At 41.4% G+C, this 22,751-nt stretch overlaps 1 protein-coding gene across 7 annotated transcripts in view; it reads left to right on the forward strand.

Annotated features, from left to right (window-relative positions):
• SPECC1L (sperm antigen with calponin homology and coiled-coil domains 1 like) overlaps nt 1-22,751 on the forward strand; it is a 121,416-nt gene that overhangs the window by 76,790 nt on the left and 21,875 nt on the right. For all 7 annotated transcript variants that reach the window (XM_033837287.2, XM_033837288.2, XM_033837292.2 and 4 more), the window contains 3 exons: nt 3,462-3,545; nt 5,164-5,320; nt 7,473-7,575. In XM_033837287.2, coding sequence (XP_033693178.1) covers nt 3,462-3,545; nt 5,164-5,320; nt 7,473-7,575 — 344 coding nt within the window. The remainder of the gene's footprint in view (nt 1-3,461; nt 3,546-5,163; nt 5,321-7,472; nt 7,576-22,751) is intronic.

Genomic DNA, 22,751 nt, shown 5'->3' on the forward strand with positions numbered 1-22,751 from the left:
TTTTTATTGGCCACACCACGCAGCTTGCAGGATCTTAGTTCCCCGACCGGGGGTCAAACCCATGGCACCTTGTGGTGGAAGCTCAGAGTCCTAACCACTGGACCGCCAGGGAAATCCTTAGGCTCCTCTTTTTATTTTTATTTATTTATTTATTTATAAAAGATTTTTTGATGTGGACCATTTTTAAAGTCTTTATTTGTTACAATATTGCTTCCGTTTTATGCTTTGGTTTTTTGGCCCCGAGACATGTGGAATTTTAGCTCCCCAACCAGGGATCAAACCTGCACTCCACATCTTTCCCTGGATATCTTATCGGGTCCTCAAATTGCATGTGTCCTCATCTCTTTCCCTCCCAGAGTCCTCTTCTTCTCTCTTATCTCTGTATGTGGAACCTCCTTTCTATCTCCACCATTTCTAGGTGGTCAGCAAGTCTGTTGATTCTGCCTCATTGAAGAGCCCTTGAATCTGTGTACTTCTCCCATCTCCCCTGGTACCACCTGGGTCCAGGCTCTCTGCTCTCTGCTCTGGGTATAACTCATCACCCTGCATGCACTGGTGCCCTCCCACCCCTGCAGCTGGAAGGATGTCCACCCGAGACACCATCACTGGCTCCATGTTGCCAGTGGGTGAAGGCCACACTCTTCAGCCTGGCCTGCTTTGGCCTTCCAGCCTCGCCAGCCCTCACAGCACTGCTGTCCTAGATTTCCTTTGGTGTCTGCTGAACACTGTGCTGGGAACGCGCTCTCCTTTGCCTGTATAAAAGCTATTAATTATCCTTCTAGTCTTAACTGAGATGTCGTTTCCCGAGGAGGCCTTTCCGGACCTCCTCTCAAGAGCAGGTCACGTCCCCTGCTGTGTTCCCAGAGCCCCTTGTACTGCTTCTTTCCTGCATCCCTCACGCGCAGAGATTTTTTAAATGTCTGGCTTCCGCTGTAGACTCTGAGTTCCAGGAGGGCAAGTTGCTGCCTTCTTTCCTCCTTTCTCTGACCTTTGCATAATGCCCAGTGCCTAGCAAGTCATGGACACCCAAGTGGTTTTTGTTCAATGAATGGATTAAAGACAAGAATAGCTCCATATGGCAATAGAGTAGACCTGATTACTGTAACGTCAGCTCTCTTCTGCCTGCCACATCTGATTGTGACACACTAATCTTATTTCCCAAAGAGGGATTCTCCGGCAGTTTGACGTGAAGCTGTAATCTAGCCGCTGCTGCAGCAGCAGAGGGGCCTGTGCTCGTTCCGTGGCTGGTGTCGCAAGCAGCAGTGAGAACACCACCCGGAGCGGCAGGCAGCGCTGTGCCCATTGGAAGGTGCCTCCGAACAGTGCCTTTTTGTACCTTCTCAGAAGGGCAGCGTTGGCCTGTGCCAGGGACTGTCTACTGAGTTGAGACGGATTTGGATCCTTAGACATGTAGTGAGAGCAGGCTGCACTGGGTGGGCGGCAGGTCTGTGCACCGTGCCTCAGTCGCGCACCTTCCATGTGCCCAGTGGCAGAGATGGAGATGGGGTGCCTCCCGCTTGCTCTCGGCTGGCACCCTCCTTGTTCTGACCCGTGTGTCTCTATAATCTGTCCTCACTTTCCTCATGTGCTGTGTTCTTTGGGAGATGAAGGCTTCAGGGGCATGACCAGTCTCGTAACTGTGAAGTGGACATTTGGACTAAATTTAAAATGTTGACTCCTATTTCCTACTCTTGCCATGTTCCACGAACTTTGCTTTGTCTGTCAGTCTTTGTACATAATGTGCTCTTCCTGTGAAGACAAGTGCAAGCACCACAGAGTTCAGAATTTTGACCGATGCTTGCTGGTGGGCTTTGCACCGAGGCTTTGTTGGTTCAGGATAAGAAAGGCGTAGTGGCTGTGGGCTGTGTGAGTCCTGTCTTCTGGATCCTCCCTCCAGAGTGCTGTGAGATCACAACCACATAGTCCTCACACGCTTAGAAAACACATTTGGCATGAAAGATGTGCTCTCCTTGAAAGATACTGTGATAGGCCATTACTTTTGATATCATGATATTCTGAGAGGGAGTAGTTTTTAAATTGTTAATTCTTAAAACGAAGTGCTGATGGGGCTGTTTGACTGGTGTCTGGTTGATCCCGCCTTTCCCCGTCCAGTGTGTTTGTTCTCAGACAGGACTAACTGTCTTCACTTAGCTCAGCCCCATCACATGTCCCTGACACACCGGACCAGGCGGGACACATCCAGCCTTCCTTGCTTGTTGTCCTGGCCTGGTGACAGCCTCGCTGGGCTTGTCACCGAGGTCAGAGGCGGGCCAGCCTGTGTCTGGGGCACCCATTGTGGGGAGCAGGTGCTGAGGAAGGGGTGTCAGACTGGGCCCAAAGGCTGGTGAATTTGGCCGGGCTGAGGGGGCAAGGGAACCAGTGTGCCAGGGCTCAGGGAACTTCAGAGACTCCAACCCAGCCTGTGTTCAGCGAGAACAGGTGGAGCTGTGCCCTTGACGGGGAAGCAGGATCTGGTTGTGTCCCTCCTGAGGGTCCTCGCTGCCCTCAGACTGAAGTCCACATGCCAGGCAGTGAGGCTCTTGTCAGTTAGCCACATCCCCGCTTTAGAGCTATCCGCCTGCTGCCCTCTCTGTTCCCCCCCTGCCCTGTGGTTCAGCCATGCTGGGATTTATTGTCCTCTAACTTGAATGTCCTTCTACCTCTGCTCTGAATGTCATCTGGCTGAATACTGTTCCCCAGCCCTGTTCTCCATTAGTGAAGCCAGCCGTCTGACAGACTAATTCATGTCATTATGCTGCTGAAGGCTTCCTGATGCCTGAAGTCGAAGCAAATGGCTTCTACCTCTGTGGCTTGATAGATCTTTTTATTTATTTATTTATTTGGTTGGTTGAACCGGGTCTTAGTTGCAGCTTGCCGGCTCCTTAGTTGTGAACTCTTAGTTGCGGCATGCAAGTGGGATCTAGTTCCCGGGCCAAGGATCGAACCTGGGCCCCTTGCATTGGGAGCGCAGAGTCTTAACCACTGTGCCACCAGGGAAATCCCTCTTTGTGGCTTGATAGTGCTTTATCATTCTCTTATTCCAGTTTCCATCCTGACTTGTCTCTGGTTGTAGACACGTATGGCTCCTCCACTAACTGTAGGCACACAGGGCAAGGCTTTGATTTAGTTTGTACTTTTAGACCTAGATGCAGTGGGGGATCTTGGAATTTTGGTTGAATTGCATCAGAGGTAAGTAGCAGTCGGTGGTTTAGAAGTGTTCATCTGTGTTGCATGTCTCATCCCTAGAAATAAAAGTTGAATGAGATGTTTTCCCTTGGTCCTTGTCTATGGGAGTTGTTTTGTATAGGGGACTCTGTGGGGAGCCGTTGAGGTGCCCTGGATGGGAAGGAGGGACAGACGAGCCTCAGGGGCAAAGGGAGCAAAACTCACCTTCCTGCTGCCTTTGCCTCTTGAAATTCAGGGTCAGGTCTCTTTACTGTGACACTTTCCACCCTGTGCAGAGCATCTACTAAGAACATCTTCAACCAGCCGACCTGCTTCTCTGCCGAGAGTACCTGCCATGGAAAGTGCCAAGACCATCTCAGGTAATACTTTTTATCTGAAATTTCTTTTAAAAAGATTCTTCCAGAAGTTTTAGTGATGGTACCGAGTACTTTCTCTTTAGGTTTATTTAACCTTACTTGCCTCTTTAGTTGATTGTTTTTCACTCTGAATTTCCCCTATTGTATCTTACACATTTCATAGAAATCACATTTCATGGCCCTGATTTCAAAAATAAAAAATAAAAGCTAGATAGTTCCATTCACTTAACAAGTATTCATTAAGTGCCTAGAGTGGGTTAGAAGATATACTGAAAATATAGGTTCATACAAAGTTGGGTAGCTGTGAAAGGTTAAAATATTTATCACAAGATGTGTCATGACTGTTTTTGAAGGGTTATTTCAGAGCACACCAAAAATTCTCCAGAAGCCAGATTTTTCCAGTGTTATAGCCATTTTACAATGATGAATTTGATGGGCTTACTTTTTCGGTCTCCTAGAGCTAACGCTTTCAAAATAGGACTTTCCTGATTGTTCTTATCTCTCGGTAGTTGACTTGACACGACACCTTTTGCTTTTCTGTTTTGTTGATTCATGTTTTTTAAAACGTGGCTTGGGACTTCCCTGGTGGCGCAATGGTTAAGAATCTGCCTGCTAATGCAGGGGACATGGGTTCGATCCCTGTTCCGGGAAGATCCCACATGCCGTGGAGCAACTAAGCCCATGTGCCTCAACTACTGAAGCCCGCATGCCTAGAGCCCTTGCTCTGCAACAAGAGAAGCCGTTGCAATGAGAAGCCCGTGCACCACAACAAAGAGTAGTCCCCGCTCACCACAACTAGAGAGAGCCCACGCGCAGCAATGAAGACCCAAGGCAGCCAAAAAAAAAAAAAATCTTGACCCAGAATTAAGTGTGGCCCTGTAACAAAGCATCTTTCCTTTCTGTCTCTTCAGCAGTGTTTTTGGCCACGTTCAGAAGGGTTGTGTTGATTTTGGTTGAGAGTGAATGTTGCTTTAGTTAGCCTTTGGCTTTGGTCATGTTTGTAGTTGAACGCAGGTTTGCGGGGGACTCACTGTGGGCCAGGTGGGTGCTTTGAGTGTTAAGGGTGGATGAGACACACTCCTTGCCTTCAGGGAATATGGGCATCTGTGCATATTTCAACAACTGTACCTTTTTCACAGTTTTTTTTGTTTTGTTTGTTTTAATTTATTTTTATTTTTGGCTGTGTTGGTTCTTGATTTCTGTGCGAGGGCTTTCTCTAGTTGTGGCAAGCGGGGCCCACTCTTCATTGCGGTGCACGGGCCTCTCACTATCGCGGCCTCTCTTGTTGCGGAGCACAGGCTCCAGATGCGTAGGCTCAGTAGTGGCTCACAGGCCTAGTTGCTCCGCGGCATGTGGGATCTTCCCAGACCAGGGCTCGAACGCGTGTCCTCTGCATTGGCAGGCAGATTCTCAACCACTGCACCACCAGAGAAGCCCCCTACAGTTTTTTAAAATGGCAAAAAAAAAAATCCTTTCAAGTTATCAGTAAGTTAAAGAGAATGTTAGTTTTTCCTCCTGTATGATAATTTCTGCTCTTTTGGGGACCTGCTGAAGATGTCTCAAGAACTCAGCTTAAAATGTTTTTGCTATAAATTGCATAATGGCTGTTTCTTACACTCAGTGTCCAGACGAAGCAGTGAAGAGATGAAGCGAGATGTCTCTGCACCTGAGGGCGCGTCTCCTGCCTCGCTCATGGCCATTGGTGCCACGTCGCCACAGCTGTCCCTGTCCTCCTCCCCCACGGCCTCCGTGACCCCCACCACTCGAAGCCGGATAAGGTAGAGGACAGTAGTTAGTATTGGTGCATTTCATGCCTGCCGTTCCTGGCCTTTTGAAATTAAATGATCAGGTTATAAAGTAACGGCATTCGAGCACTGATGTATTTTCATTCTTTATGTGTTATTTAGTGTTTTCTGATCTAGCCTTCTATGCCTAGAATTGGGAAAGATGATATGAAAGTGAAAAAGTAAAGCAAAGTAAAAGAGATAATTATTTTCCCCAAGCAGCTGGTGTTTTTGTTTTTTGTGGGGTTTTTTGGTTTTGGTTTTTTCAAGTAGAGAACAGCTGAGTACAAAAGTAAGTTTAGTGAAAACGGGGTGTGGATGGAGTGTTGGGGAGGCTGGAAGAGGGGAACTCGAGCGAGGCCTTGAGGGTGGTGGACCGGGAGGAAGGTGAGCGTTACTGGCAGGGTCAGTGACTCCAGTGAGTGTGCAGGAAGGCTGAACACGAACTGAAGGAGGGATGGAAGTGGGTTTCAGAACTTTACCATACACTGACTTACAAGTTTGAGTAAAAGTGGGATATTTGGTGTCTCAAACTCAAATTATATGCTCACTTATAAAACCCAGCCTCTCAGGGACCGACCTCTTAGAAGAGTGGTCCCGTACTCAGTGCGGGTCAGGCAGGTCGGGTGCAGTGGAGAGTGCAGCTCATGCTGCCCTGGCCAAGCCCGGGGGAGCACTGTCCGCGCCGGTGGGCAGGGCCCCCACTCTTCCTGGTGCCCCACTTAGAAGTTGTGAGCCTCCACAAGGTGTCTCCTGGCCTTAGCTTCCTTATCTTACAGTGAAGATGTTACAGGAGAGCACCCTCTGCTCTAGGAGGCTCTTTGCTGCAGCTTCTCATTGTGCCCATAGACTTTACTCGTCTTTGATGCTTTTTAAGCTGTTTCTATAACAAAATGGCCTGTGTGAACTAGAGGAAACCTTTCACAAGTGATTGTAGTAGTTTTATTTTGAGCATAATAGAGGTTTTTATTTTTCTTTTGGCTTGCCCTTTTGTTTTCATTCACATATCTCACCTTTATCTTCATTCTCATTTCCTGTGATCAGTGGTGTTATAACAAACTTCTTTGAACCCTTTAAATCAGGGCAGCAATCGGTGGGCAGGTACACGAACATAAAAGTATATTTCTTCAAGACAGCAGTCTAACTGCAAGTTGAAATATTTTCATATTTTACTTTTGGTTCTAAATAAAAATTTCAGTGCACCTCTCACTTGGAAAAGCTTCAGTTCTACATGTGTGCTCTTTGATTTCCTACCATACTTTGTAGGATGAATATGGACAGAATAATAGTAAGCCACCTGTAACATCATAACCTCTAGGACAGTTACTGGACTGTTAAGTGTATGGGTCGTAGGGCTAGAATCTCCACTTGTGCAGTCATCACTAAAAATTAGACCAGGCTTTTAAGAGTGTGCTGCTTGTCAAGGAACAGGTTGTTTTACAGAGTGCTCCTTGGTATTCTGTTCTGCTTCTAGAATAGTTTCTGGAAGGAAGGATTGGGTACTGGAGGAGTGGGTTGTATGCCTCCCCTGCTCCATCGCCAGGGTGATCACAAAATCTTTTTTGATTCAGTGTCTGGTCTGGGGCAGGATACTTATTCTGCCTCCAAGGCAGTTGACAGTGCCCTAAAGTACCCTCCATATAATTTTAAGAAATGAGTAAGGTATAGCCATTGATTTTTTTTTCCCCCCCAAGCTTCTGTAGTTGGTCTGTCCTGTAGTAAACTCTGAAGTTCCTTGAGAGGCAGGGTCTCTGTGTTGCTCACTGCACCCTGCCCAGCACATGCACATGGCCTGGCACAGTGGTGCTGTGCCAAGAGAGGGTCCTTCCTTTCTTCCCTAAGTGAAAATGAGGAACCCAAGATGCAGTGGTGCTGAATCTTTGCCAGTTTCCGTGTGGGTAATGAGTAGAGCCCCCTAGAGATGGCAGAGCCCCCTACAGATGGCAGAGCCCCCTGATGGTGGTGGGTCTGTGGGACCCATAAAAACTGACAGGAAAAATCCAACGGGTGAAGGTACATCTTGCCATTGGATGCCTCTGAGTGTGCGTTTGTTCTGTTCAAATGTTCTGTTGTGTTGAATTTCTGGTTTAGAAGGGTGCTCAAATAAGAAATATTTCAACTTGGGTTCCTTATTTTCACTTATCAGGGAAGAAAGGAAGGACCCTCTCTCGGCATTGGCGAGAGAATATGGAGGATCCAAGAGGAACGCCTTGCTGAAGTGGTGTCAGAAGAAAACCGAAGGCTATCAGGTAGCCCCGTGGTTCTTTTGTCCCAGGGGAGCAGCTGCCACGCCAGGTGTTGACGGCGCAACTCACCTGAGCAGTGACGAGTCCTGCACTGGGTTCCAAGTCTACCCTGAACATGGCAGAGTATCCCTTGGATGAAATAAGTTTCCTACCTTTCCAGAGTAGCTAACCTTTACAGTACTCTTGTTCAGCTGTTGTAGCACTTTATCATTTAAGTCCCAGTTAATTGCTTTTGTTAAGGCCTCATCTGGACTAAGAGTGAAAATATATTTATTTTACTTTAAATTAAGATTTTACTTATCATTGATATGTTTAAAGTTTTCTCTTAGCTTTTTCCCCTTCCCACTGGGCTGTCTTTGTGCCCTGTCATTTCACATCTGGACTGTTTTATAGCCTCTCCTTTCTTGCCCTGTCAGTCTCTCTCTCTTTTTTTTATTAACCTTTTTTTAAAAACTGAAGTGTAGTTAATTTATGATGTGTTAGTTTCAGGTATATAACAAAGTGATTCATTTATACATAAATATATTTCTATTCTTTTTCAGATTCTTTTCTATTATAGGTCACTACGAGACATTGAATATGGTTCCCCTTGCTATGTAGCAGGACCTTGTTGTTTATCTATTTTATATATAGTAGTTAGTAACTGCTAATCCCAAACTCCTAATTTATCCCCCCCCCAACACACACACACAGACAGTATCCCCTCTGGTAACAGTAAGTTTGTTTTTCTGTCTGTGAGTCTGTTTCTGTTTTGTAAATAAGTTCATTTGTATCATTTTTTTAGATTCCACACATAAGTGATATCATATGATACTTGTCTCTGACGTACTTAATATGATAATCTCTATGTCCATGTTGCTGCAAATAGCATTATTTCATTCTTTTTTATGGCTGAGTAGTATTCTATCATATATATGTACTGCATCGTTATCCATTCATCTGTTGATGGACATTTAGGTTGCTTCCATGACATTATGCTAAATGAAATGGGCCATACACAGAAGTACAAATATTTTAGGATTCCACTTATATGAACTCCGTAGAATAGTCACATTCATCAAGACTGAAAGTAGAATGGTGGTTGCCAGGGGCTGGGGGCAGGGGGTAATGGGGATTTATTGTTTAAAGGGTACAGAGTTACAGTTTGCAAGATGAAGAAAGTTCTGGAAATGGATTCTGGTGATGGTTATACAACCATGTGAATGTACTTAATGCCACTGAACTGTACACTTATAAAATAATTGCTTAGGCCAAAAAAAAAAAAAAAAAGTAAATGATAGGGATATAGCTAGATAGAAAAACCTAGCAAGGACATAGAAGATTTGAACCATATACTATATACATGAACTATATACTAATTAGACCTGTGAGACATCTGTTGAACACTCTATCCAACAACAGCAAAGTATGTATTCTTCTCAGGTGCACGTAGAACATTCAGGATAGGCTGTATGTTGAGTAATAAAACAAATCTTCATCAATTTTAAAAGATTGAAATTGCACAAAGTATCTTTTCTGATCACAATGGAGTGAAATTAGAAATTAATAACTGAAGGAAAATTCACAACATAACATAACAAAACTATGGGAGGTGCTGAAAAGCAGCTCTCAGGGAAATTTATAGCTGTGAACACCTATCTTTATAAAGAAGAATCTCAGGACTTCCCTCGCGGTCCAGTGGTTAAGACCCCGCTCTTCCAATGCAGGGGGTGTGGGTTTGATCCCTGGTCGGGGTACTAAGATCCCACATGCTGTGCGGTGTGGCCAAAAGATTAAAAAAAAAGAAGAAGAAGAAGAAGAAAAATCTCAAATCAATGATCTAACCGTCAACCTGAAGAAAGTAGAAAAAGAAGAGCAGACTAAGCCTAAAGCAGTCAGAGGAAGGAAGTAATAAAGGTCAGAGCAGAAATAAAGGAGATAGAAGAATCAGTAGAGAACATCAGTGACACCAGAAGTTTGTTCTTTGAAAAGATCAGCAAATCTACAGATCTTTACCTAGATTGACAAAGGAAAAAAAAAAGAGGAGACTAAAATTACTAGAATCAGGAATAAAGGAGAGGACATTACTAATGACCTTAGAGAAATGAAAGGGATTAAAAGGGAATACTGTGAACAGTATACCAACAAATTGTTTAACGTAGATGAATTTGACAAATACCTCAAAATACACAAACTATAAAAATTAACTCAAGGACCTGCCTGGTGGCACAGTAGTTAAGAATCCGCGTGCCAATGCAGGGGACACGGGTTCGAGCCCTGGTCCGGAAGATCCCATGTGCCGTGGAGCAACTGAGCCCGTGCGCCACAACTACTGAGCCCATGCACCACAACTACTGAGCCCACGCGCCGCAACTACTGAAGCCCGCGTGCCTAGAGCCCGTGCTCCGCAACGAGAGAAGCCACTGAAATGAGAAACCGGCGCACCACAACGAAGGTAGCCCCCACTTGCCGCAACTAGAGAAAGCACGTGCGCAGCAACGAAGACCCAATACAGCCAAAAATATTAATTAATTAATTTTAAAAAATTAACTCAAGAAGAAAGAAAATCTGGGACTTCCCTGGTGGTCCAGTGGTTAAAGACTTCACCTTCCAGCGCAGGGGGTACGGTTTTGATCCCTGATCAGGGAGCTAAGATCCCATATGCCTCGCCACCAAAAAAACAAAACATAAAACAGAAGCAATATTGTAACCAAAAAATTCAATAAAGACTTTAAAAATGGTCCACATCAAAATATATATATATATTTTAAAAAAAGAAAGAAAGAAAATCTGAGTAGACGTATAGCAACTAAAGAAACAGAATTAGTGATCAAAAAGCTTTCAACAAAGAAAAGCCCAGGGCCTGATGGCTTCACTGGTAAATTCTACCAAACGTTTAAAAGAAGAATTAACAGCAGTCTTTCTCAAACTCTTCCAAAAATAGAATAGAGAACATTTCCTAATTCATTCTGTGAGTCCAGTATTACCCTGATAACAAAGCCAGAAAAAGACATCACAAGAAAACTACAGACCAATATTTCTTATGCAAAAATCCTTAATAAAATATACGGGCAAACAGAATCCAGCAGCAAATAAAAGGAATTGTGCACCATGACCAAGTTGGATTTATCTCAGGAATGCAAAGTTGGTTCAACATATGAAAATTAAAGTAATACACCATGTTGTGGAATAAAGGGGAAAAACCACAAAATCATCTCAGTGGATGCAGAAAAAGTATTTGACAAAATTCAAAACCCATTCATGATAAAAAAAAAAACCACTCAACAAACTAGGAATAGAAGGGAACTTTCTCAACCTGATAAAGGATATCTGTGAAAACCCACAGCTACCATCGTACTTAATGGTAAAAGACTAGGTGCTTGCCCCGCAAGATCAGGAACAGGAAAGGATGCCCACTCTCACCATTTCTATTGACATTTTATTGGAAGTTCTCGCTAGGGCAGCTGGGCAAGAGAAAGAAAAAAAGGCATTGAAAAGGAAGAAGTAAAACTGTCTGTTTGCAGGTGACATGATTGGTATCTAGAAAACCTTCAAGAATTCACATAAAAACCTTTGGAGCTGCTAAACAAACCAGCGGAGTTACAGGATACAAGGTCAATATAAAAATCAGTTGAATTTCTCTATACCAGCAATGAAACTCTGAAAATGAAATTAAGACAACATTTCCATTTATAATAGCATCATAAAGAATAATATATCCGGGGGAATTCCCTGGTGGTCCAGTGGTTAAGACTCCTCACTTCCACTGCAGGGGGCATGGGTTTGATCCCTGGTCCCTGGTGGGGGAACTAAGATCCTGTGTTCTGCGAGGTGCGGCCAAAAATAATAACATATCCGGAAAAAAGCATGGTTCGAAAGGATACATGCACCCCAGTGTTCATTGCAGTGCTGTTTACAGTTGCTGAGACATGGAGGCAACCTAGGTGTCCATCAACGAATGAGTGGGTAAAGAAGATGTGGTACGTATGTACAATTGCATGTTACTCAGCCATTAAGAAGAGTGAAATAATGCTGTTTGCAGTAACATGGATGGACCTGGAGGTTATCATACTTAGTGAAGTAAGTCAGAGAAAGACAAATATATGGTGTCGCTTATATGTGGAATCTTAAAAAATGATACAAATGAACTTACTACAAAACAGAAACAGACTCACAGACTTAGAAAACAAACCTACGTTAACAAAACACAAACAGACTCACAGACTTAGAAAACAAACCTACGTTACCAGGGGGGAAGGGTGGGAGGGAGAGATAGACTGGGAGTTTGGGATTGACATGTAAACACTGCTATATTTAAAATAGATAACCAGCAAGGACCTACTATATAGCACAGGGAACCCTGCTCAATATTCTGTAATAACCTAAATGGGAAAACAATTTGAAAAAGAATAGGTACATGTATATGTATAACTGAATCACTTTACACTGGAACTAACACAACATTGTTAATCAACTATACTCCAATATAAAATAAAAATTAAAAAAAAGAATAAAAGACTTAGAAATAAATTTAACCAAGGGGGTACAAGGCTTGTACACTGGAAACTACAAACATTATGAAAGAAATTAAAATCTAAGTAAATGGAAAAATCCTTTGTTCATGGATTAGAAGTTTTGATACATGCTACAACGTGGATGAATCTTAAAAATATTATGCTAAGTGAAAGATGCCAGACATAAAACTCCATCCTAAAAGACTTCAGTCCTCCATACCTGAAAGTGGGGGTAAAACTGATGCTCTCAGCTTCGCCAAGTGGCAAGAACATCAATGCCGTGGCTCCTAATTTGATCAAGGACTGAAATCTTGAGCATAAATCAGTATTGCCCAACCCTTTACATTTTTTTCTTTAACATCATTTTTTATTGGGCTATACTTCACATAAGGTACAGTTCACCCATTTAAAAATGTACATTTTAGTGTCTTCACAGAGTTGTGCAGCCATCACCACAATTAGTTTTAGAGAATTTTCATCAATCTGAAAAGAAACCTTATACCTGTTAGCAGTCCCTCCCCATTTGCTGTAGGCAGCCACGGATCTACTTCCTGTCTCCATAGACGTGCCTGTTCTGGGCATTTCATGGCACTGGAATTACACAGCGTGTGGTCCTCTGTGGCTGCCTCTTTCATTGAGCATAATGTTTTCACGGTTCACCCATGTTGTAGCATGTTCTCCACGTGTCACTCCTTTTACGACTGAACAGTATTCCACCTTGTGGACCACCTGTTGTCATCCCATCATCTGCTGACGCCGTCTGGTCGTCGTGGCCGGTACATACGATGCTGTTGTGCACACTGCGTATGAAGGCTTTGCATGGACATAAGTAATTTTCTCACCCTCCTGGCTGTCTTTTACTTGGCTGCCAAAGTGGTTTGAAATTGTGATCTGGTTATTTCTCTTTAAGATGCTTCTCCTTTGCCGTTCGGTTAAAGCCTCAAATCCTTGGTGTGGAGAACAAGACCCCTTACAGTTGATCTGGTCCCTGTGTAGTCTTATCGGCTTCTCCACAATCACACCTTGGCCCCTGGTGCCCCCCCATCCTGTCACTTCACCCACTCCATCTGGGGAGTGTCTGCTCCTTCAGCTTCGAAGTCAGCATCTGTGCAATGTTGCCTTTGCCCTGCTCCACCCCCGCAAGGGTTCATCCCTAATGTGCACCCCCTCCTCCCAGAGCCCCGGGGGCCTAGTTCTTCCTTGACTTGAACCCAGTCCAGGGCAGAGTGCTTTCTGTATATCAGGGCATGTTTTTTTTTGGTGGGGGGGTGTCTTTGTGTCTGTAATTCATTTTCCCTGTGATACAGAACCCCACATGGTATATCCCAAGGATACTGAAGTTGTCAGTTTGTGTGTGTGTCTTCCTTTCTAGACTGTGAGCTCCTTAGAAGGGCCTGTCTTTGCCGCCCAGCGTCCAGCAGAAGGCCCTGTACATGGCAGAGCTGAATGACTGTCTGAACCTATATGTTGAATATCATGGGTTACCTTGGAGGTTCATTTTTAGAACAGTGGTTCACAGGCTTGTATGCAAAAACCTGTGAAGATTGTGGGAAAAGTGCAGATTCCTGAGAACCAACCCTCAAGGTTTATAATTTGAGAGGTGCGTTGGGAGACTCTGGAATCTGCATTTTTACAGGCATTGCACTTGATCCATAGACCATGCTGTGAGAATCACACATAGAGTCGTGATTAAGACCTTGGACTTGAGTGTCAGGTAAGGTTTGAGTGTCAGTTCTGCCTCTTACTGTGTGACCTTTTGCAAATTACTTAGCCTCTCTGGGCCTCAGTTTCCTCCTCTGTAAAATGGAAGCTTAAGTGAGACAGTTGTGCACATTTCTAGCATATGCTATGCGTTTAATAGATTTTAAAAGCATTATTTTTCTATGTTATTGCATGTCATCTTGTAACATAAGCTTTAAATTTTCCTAGACCATTACCCTTAAATTCAGTAATTTTAGATAATTAGAAAGTACCTCCCCCTTGATTATGGAATTTTGCCATGTAGCAAGTTGATTAAAAATTAAGTAACCAAGTTGATTGAGGTAATTCAAGCATTAAATCAATGATTTAACTAATGTCTCTTGGTTCTCTCCACTTAAATTCTCTGATTCTGTGATTTTAAGGTACATTGTATTAAGTTAAAAAACACACAAATCAATTCCTTAAGATCCTCAATTAATAATTTTAATTTTTTTTGTTTACTGAGTTCTTAAAATGCAAGAGGAAATATAATGCAAAACAGAAAGGTTAGCCATACATAAGAAAAACCTTTTTATACATTGGGCAGTCTGTGCTACAAACCTGTTTCCCCCCTTCCTTACTTCCTGTGGACACTTTTGTAATGATGTCTATGTATGACTTTTTTGTTTGTCTGGCTTTTGTTTCCTGTGAGACTGGTATCTGTTTTGCTGTTTAAAAGTAGATAGAATGCTGGTTCTTTTATTTCAAGGTCTGTGAGTTAAAATTGGACATAATTTTATATGCATAATCTTTTTAAGCTGAAAGATATATCTGATAGAGCTCTTAATTCGTCAAGAGCCACGTAAGAAGTGCCAGAGCCCTTTCCTTATCTAGCTGTACGTATGGATGAACGCACCCCCTCCTTGAAGCCAGCAGTGTGGGACCAGTCTTTGGTCTCTGACTTCCCACAATCAGCAGGAGAGGGCAGGCTGTGACACTGGACTGGCTCACTAGAGCAGGAGCTGTTACGTGACACTTAGCACATTCTGCACTCTCAGGCCCCAAATGCATCATTAGTGCTGGGACTGCACGTGCTTTATGTCGTAGGAACTGTCTAATCAACAGAGATAGATTCCCTAATACTCATATCATCTTCTGCTAACTCTCTTAAGAGTCATCCTAAAATAATTGTACTAATCACTGTAATTTCATTAACCATCCATTACAAAACAAGCCCTTGTGAGTTGGCCTTTTATCTGACAAATACATTTTTCTCTTTTAAATTGCGCCCTGCCACCAATTATTCAGTAAAGTTTTAGAATACTAGAATATTACCTTTGAAGGGGACTTGACGATCTAAGTTAACTGTCAGGTTTACAGATGTGGGCCTGAACCCCTACCAGGATCAATGACTCCCTCAAGGCTGAGCCATGAGTCTGTGGCATCACAGACAGCCTTCAGAACTATTGCTTTAAGGATTGAGTCTTTCTTCTTTTTTAATCAGTGCCTCAGCTTGTATACAATTGTGGGTTTTTTTATTTTTAAATTTTTTTTTAATTTGTCTATTTTTGGCTGCATTGGGTCTTCGCTGCTGCACGCGGGCATTCTCTAGTTGTGGCGAGTGGGGCCTACTCTTCGTTGCGGTGTGTGGGCTTCTCATTGTTGTGGCTTCTCTTGTTGCAGAGCACGGGCTCTAAGTGCACGGGCTTCAGTAGTTGTGGCACGCGGGCTCAGTAGTTGTGGCTCACGGGCTCTAGAGCACAGGCTCAGTAGTTGTGGCGTGTGGGCTTAGTTGCTCCACAGCATGTGGGATCTTCCCAGACCAGGGCTCGAATCCATGTCCCCTGCATTGGCAGGCGGATTCTTAACCACTGAGCTACCAGGGAAGCCCTACAATTGTGTTTTTAAATTAATTTAAATATATAGGTACCTCTAATAGTTCTTTAGTGCTTATGGAGAGAAGTGATGCTCCGCTGCCCTATACCGTCACCTCTGTAAATTCTGGTTCCCAGAGGCAGCTACTACTCCAGTTCTTTGACTGTTGCTTTAGGGATTAACAATGTAATGGTATGAGACTAACCAGGTAATAAGGAAAATAGCTCGTACTTTCAGTATACTTTTCTTTGGTTCTAGATTTTATATTTAACAGCTTCTGTTGTACTGTTGTTTTCTTGTTCTGGGAAAACCTAATTGAATACAATCAAGGAGCCTCTAAAGGTTAATTTAAGAGAGATTTACTTTGAAATTTCATTGTTTTCTGATAAAATACCAGGCCTAGAGATGGATTAGTTAATCCAAAGGATAATGAAATCACTTAATCTAGTACAAAATAGTTTTAATAAATGGGCAAAAGCTTTTAGTACTGCCTGAGGTAATGTAATCTCAAATAAACATTAAGAATGCACAGTTTTATTGAGGGATTTGCTCATTAGTGCTTGGGCCAAAGAAGGAAAGATTGTACATTTCTTAGTGGACGTTAATGGAATCAGAAGAATTGATGGACTTGAATGGTTTAAAAGTGATGTTTTTATGTGCTATGCTTTACTTGCTTTCTAGCAATATTTCCTAATATAGAAATTAACTTATCAAATACATACTAAGCTCTGTGCCAGGTAGTGTGCTGGGCATTGAAGCAGAAATCAGGAAATAGGAAGGTAGTTCCTGTTTCTGGAAGCTTGTGGACTAGTCAGTGAAATATGCATTAGTAATTAAAACTCAATATGGACTTCTGTGTATGGTTATGATAGGTTATCAGATCAAACTCTGCTGAGAACTATTTTGTTTAAAATGCAAATATATATATATATATATATATATATATGTCTGTGAAGGCACTGGGGACTAATGAAGGCAGCTGGGACAAATTTGGCAGGAGCCAAGATTGCAGGGAGAAAGACATCACACTGAGTTGAGCTTCTGTTTGCACTGCCTTTTTCAACCCTTGGAGCATTTGCCAGCTCCTGGCATGGGTCAGAGACCAAACGGAAAGCAGTGGTCCAGAGCTTGTTTCAGAGTCACTGAGGAGGGAAACTAAAATCTGAATTTGGAGCTACTAAGGCAACAGAGATTTGAGGGTCCTAAAGCCCAGGGAGAAGACAGTCTCAGAGTAGTGAACTCAACATTTGACTTAGCTCTTGTCCTCAAGGTATTTGTCGCATGATAAGATGCGTGGAGGTGGACCTGGAGAACTTCAGCAGAAATCTGCTGCTGAGAGGATAGATAATTCAGCACAGCTTTTGTTCTCCTGGTACCAGGAAGATAAAAACCAAGAGTTCAAGACCAGCCAAGGAGGAGTGACCCTGGCAAACATCCTGGGAGTTCAGTAGAGCCCTCAAAAGAACAGTGCCTTACAGATAAAGGTTGACTGAAAAGGCCAGCTTGAAATTCAGCATCAGAACTTCACCTGCTACATCGAGGTCTTCAGCTGCCGGAAGAAACTTAAAACCTTTCTGCAGGGCGATGGCACCATCCAGCCGCTTATATTCTGATACCCAGTGTCTCGCAGTCCATCAGAAATACGTCGTGCCAGTAAACATGATCAAATGACTGAAAATCAAGGGAAATAATAAGTAATATAGGGAAAAGCTTCAGGTGATCCAGATACTTAGATTAGGCCTTTAAAATAACTGATTAATGTGTGTTCAAGAAAATAGATGAAGAAAAAGAAAATTTTACCAGAGAAATGGAATCTATAAAATAGAATCAGATGGAAATTTTAGAATTAAAAAAATACAATAGCTGAAATTAGGAATTCCAATACATGCATTTAACAGCACACTAGATACAATACAAATTTGTGAATTGTAGGGTTGATCAGTTAAAAATATCCACAGTGAAACTGAGAGATGAAAGGTTGAAAAATACGTAGGAAGATGTCATAGATGTGGGACACAGTAGAAGATTTAACACGTGTGTAGTTGGAGTCCTAGGAGGAGAGGGAAGGACAGGAGTGTCCTACTAAAACTGCCAAAAATGAAAGTCAATGAGAAAAATCATAAAATAGAAAATGTATTAGCTTCAGAAGAGACTGATAAGACTGGCAACTTCTCCATAGATGGACAAAAACATAATTTATCACCAACAGTCCCACTCTGAAAGAAAAAAGGAAATTCTTTCAGCAAAAAGAAAATAATCCCATAGGGAAACAAAATTATAGGAAGGAATAAAGAGCAATGGGAGAAATAAGTATATGGGTAAATATAAATGAATATTGACTCTGTAGTATAATAAAAATGTCTTGTTTAACGATGTATTTAGGTTTAAAATATAAAACAAAAATGGCTCAAGAGGTTGGTAGAAAAGTAAATGTCATTAACATGTTGTAAAGTCCTTGTATTGTCCAGAAAGTTATAAAATTCTGAATTTATGGTAGATATTAGTGAGTTAAGGGTCATATACCATAAGTCTCTAGGGCTGCACTGTCTGATACAGTGGCCATTGGCTGCATGTGATTATCGAGCACTTCAAATGTGGCCAGTCCAAATTGAGATGTGCTGTGATTATAAAACACACATCAGATTTTGAAGGCTTAGTATGGGGAAAAAAGGATGTAAAACAACCCATTTAAAAATATTGATACATATTGAAATGATCATATTTTAATATATTAGATTGATTAAAATATATTAATATTATGTCTTTTTACTGTTTCAATGTGACTGCTAGAAATTATATATTGGTAACATCTAAAACAATAATAAAAAATGGAAAATTAAGAGGCTAATAGAGGGGGAAATGGAGTAATAATAAATAATTAATCCAAAAGAAGGCAGGAAAGGAGAGAAAAGGAACAAAGCATAAGGGTACAGAAGTAAATTTAAACCCAATTATATTACAGTTGCATTATACATACATGGACTGAGTATTACAGTTAAAAGACCAAGATTTTCAGACTATAAAAAACAAACCCAATGCTGTTTTGCATATAAGAATCATCCTTTAACTGGAAAGACTGAAGAAGATAAAAGAATGGGAAAGATACTATGCAAGCACTAATCAAAAGTTGGGAGATCTATACTAACATCAGACAAAGTACTTGTCACAGAAAGAAATATTACTAGGGATTTCCCAGGTGGTGCAGTGGTTAAGAATCCGCCTGCCAATGCAGCAGACATGGGTTTGAGCCCTGGTCCGGGAAGGTCCCACATGCCACGGAACAACTAAGCCTGTGCACCACAACTACTGAGCCTGCACTCTAGAGCCTGCCAGCCACAACTACTGAGCCCGCATGCTACAACTACTGAAGCCTGTGCACCTAGAGCCCATGCTCCGCAACAAGAGAAGCCACCGCAATGAGAAGCCATGCACCGCAACGAAGAGAGTAGCTCCCGCTCGCTGCAACTAGAGAAAGCCCGTGTGCAGCAACAAAGACCCAACGCAGCCAAAAGTAAATAAATTAATTAAATTTGTTTTTAAATCTTTTTTTTTTTTTTTTTTTTTTTGTGGCACGCGGGCCTCTCACCATTGTGGCCTCTCCCACTGCGGAGCACAGGCTCCGGACACACAGGCTTAGCGGCCATGGCTCACGGGCCCAGCCGCTCTGCAGCATGTGGGATCTTCCCAGACCAGGGCACAAACCCACGTCCCCTGCATTGGCAGGCGGACTGTCAACCACTGTGCCACCAGGGAAGCCCTAATTAATTTTTTTTTAAAAAGGAAGTATTACTAAAAAAAAAAAAAAAAAAAAAAGGAAGTATTACTAAAGATAAAGATGGCACTTCATTATGATAAAAGGATCAAAACAAAAATAGCAACAACTGCAGTAGTCAAGGCAGTCTTGGGAAACAGAGTGGGAAGACTTACATTGCCCAGTAAGAAGATTTCACGGGCACTTATATCCTAAACTCATATGCACCTGATAACATAGCCCCAAAGAACATAAAGCAAAACTGACAGAACTGAAAGGAGAAAAAGACAGTCTCTCAGTCATATTTGGAGGTTTTAACACACCTCTCTCAGTAACTAGTAGAAGAAGCAAACAGAAATTTAGTAAAGCTATAGAAGATTGGAGTAACACAGTTAACCAATTTGTCCTGACTGACAGCTATAAAATGCTACGCCAGACAACTGCAGATTGCCCATTCCTTCCAGTTGGCCACAGAATGTTGATCAAAATGGGCCATATCCTGAGCCTTATGTAGCAAGTCTCAAAATATTTCAAAGAATTAAAATCCTTCAGAGTAAGTTCTCAAAATGAAAGGATAGATATGATCAGTAGATGCAGAAAAAGCATTTGATAAAATTCAGCTGTTTCACTGTTTAATTTTTTTTTAAAGGAACAAATTTCTAACAAATTAGGAATAGAAGCTGCTTTCCTTAGTCTGATAAAAGGTATCTAGAAAAAAATAGTAGACAAGACATCAATCTTAATTGTGACATCAAGAGCTTTCTGCCAGAGATGAGGAAAGCAAGAAGACTGCTCTCACTTCTCTTCAATGTTGTATTGAAAGTCCTAGCTAGGGCAGTAAGGCAGAAAAAGAAAAAGTATAGTGATTGGAAAGAAAGATATAAAACTGTTTATTTACAGACACAATTATGATATAGAAAATCTAACAAAGATGCAGATAAAAACATAAGAAACAAAAATTTTTTAAAGATTTCATTTTTATTAGCATTTTAAAATTCAAGTACATAGGAATGAATCTAATGCAAGATGTATAGAACAGAAGAATATAAAATATCATTGTAAGAAGTTAAAGAAGACCGAAGTAAATGGCATGATGTGCTAATAAGTTCATTGATTGGAAGAGCAGATAATCTGTAACGTAAATGTAATTCCAATCAGAATATCAGCAGGGTTTTCTTTATTTTTTTAATGGAAATTGACCAGCTGATTAACATTTATATGGAAACCCACTTGGATAGATAGCCCGGGCAGTCGTGGAAAACAAAGCTGGAGGACTTGTACTACCCAATAGGAAGACTTCACAAGCACTTCTTAAAAAAGGATATCCAATGGCTGGTAATAAACAGCTGAAAAAATGCCCAGCGTCATTAATCATCAGGGAAACACAAATTAAAACCACAATGAGGTGATGCTACAGCAGATTAGACACAGAATGCCTAATTCAAAAAGCTGATGATGCCTAGTGTTGGGAAAGAAGCAGAATAAAAACACTTAGACATTGCTGATGGGGTTGGAAAATGTTCCAGCCATTTTGGAGCACTATTTGGAAGTATCTGCTGAAGTTGAATATTCATATATCATATGAGCAAGCAGTTTCACTCTCAGGTATATCTCAACCAAAGTGTGTACGTGCATTCATCAAAAGATATGTATGAGGTTGTTAACAATCTTGGGTTGCTTGAAACCCCAGAAGTTGGCAAGATTAGTCTAATATGTGTCACAATAATGGTTAACCTTTAGGAGGTCACAGGAGGCTTTCTGGGTTATAAGCACTAGGTAACTAGTACTTATGAAAAATGGAAAAAATATGAATTCCATCATATTTTCTACATAGACAATTTTGCCATCTGCGACTAAAGACAGTTTTAATTCTTCCTTTATAATCTAGATGCCTTTTATTCCTTTTTCTTTCCTTATTGTACTGGCTAGAAACTACAGTACAATATTGAATAGAAGCAGATATCCCTGTCTTGTTACTGGTCTTAGGGCAGGGGTCAGTAGAGTTTTACTTAAAGGCCTAGTGGTAAATATTTTAGACTCTGTGGGTCATAGGTCTCTGTTGCAACTATTCAACTCTGCCATTGTACCTTGAAATTAGCCATAAGTCAACACATAAATAAATAGGCGTGCCTATATTTTAGTCAAAATAGGCAAGAGGGTCATAGTTTGTTGATACCTATCTTAGGGGGAAGGCATTCAGGCTTTTACCATTAAGTGTACCATTAGCTCCAGGTTTTGTTGATGGCCTTAATCAGGTTGAGAAAGCTCCCTTCTATTCCTCGGTTGCTGAGAGGTTTTTTTGTTTGTTTTTGTTTTTTAGTCAGGATTAGATGCCAGATTTTGTCAAATGCCATTTCTGCATCAATTGAGATGATCATGTGTTTTTTTTCCTTCATTCTGTCTATGTGGTATATTTCATTCATTGATTTTCATGTGTTGAACTATCCTTGAATTCCAAAAATAAATCCCACTTGGTCATGGCGTATGATCCTTTTATATGCTACTGAATTTGGTTTGCTAGTATTTTGTTGAGGATTTTTACATCATTGTTCATAAGGGATATTTCTCTGTAGTTTTGTTTTCTTACAGTGTCTCTGTCTGGCTTTGGTATCAGAGTAGTGTTGGCCCCATAGAATGAGTTAGGAAGTGTTTCCTCCTCTTCAATTTTTGGAAAAGTTTTGAGGAGGATTGGTGTTATTTCTTCTTTAAATGTTTGGTAGAATTCACCCGTGAAGCCATCCATTCCAGGGCTTTTTTTGTTGGGGGGTTTTTGATTACTGATTCAATCTTCTTACTAGTTAAAGGTCTGTTCATATTTCCTATTCCTTCATAATTCAGTCTTAATAGGTTTTGTGTTTCTAGGAGTTTGTCTATTTCATCTGGGTTATCCAATTTACTGGTGAACAGTTATTCATAGTACTCTCTTATAATCCTTTTTACTTTTGTAGAATCAGTAGTAATGCGCTTACTTTCTCATGTTAGTAATTTGAGTTTTCTCTCCTTTTCTTAGTCTTTCTAGCTAAAAGTTTATCAATTTTGTTCATCTTTTCAAAGAACCAACTTTTGGATTTACTGATTTTTCTGTTTTCTACTCTTTATTTTGTTTATCTCTGTTCTAATCTTTATTATTTCCTTCCTTCTGTTAGCTTTTGGGTTTAATTTGTTCTTTTTCTAGTTCCTTAAGATGTAAAGGTAGTTAGTTTGTTGATTTGAGTTCTTTCTTATTTCTGAACATTTAAGAGTTTATAGCTATAAATTTCCCCCCAACACTGCTTTTGCTGTGTCCCATAAGTTTTAGTTTTAGTATGTTGTGTTTTAATTTTCGTCTTTTTTTTTAAATCTAATCTGGGGGCCAGAGTTTCCTTTTTTTTTTTTAACTG

The sequence above is a fragment of the Tursiops truncatus genome, chromosome 13 (genome assembly GCF_011762595.2).
Source record: "Tursiops truncatus isolate mTurTru1 chromosome 13, mTurTru1.mat.Y, whole genome shotgun sequence".
Classification (NCBI taxonomy): Eukaryota; Metazoa; Chordata; class Mammalia; order Artiodactyla; family Delphinidae; genus Tursiops; species Tursiops truncatus.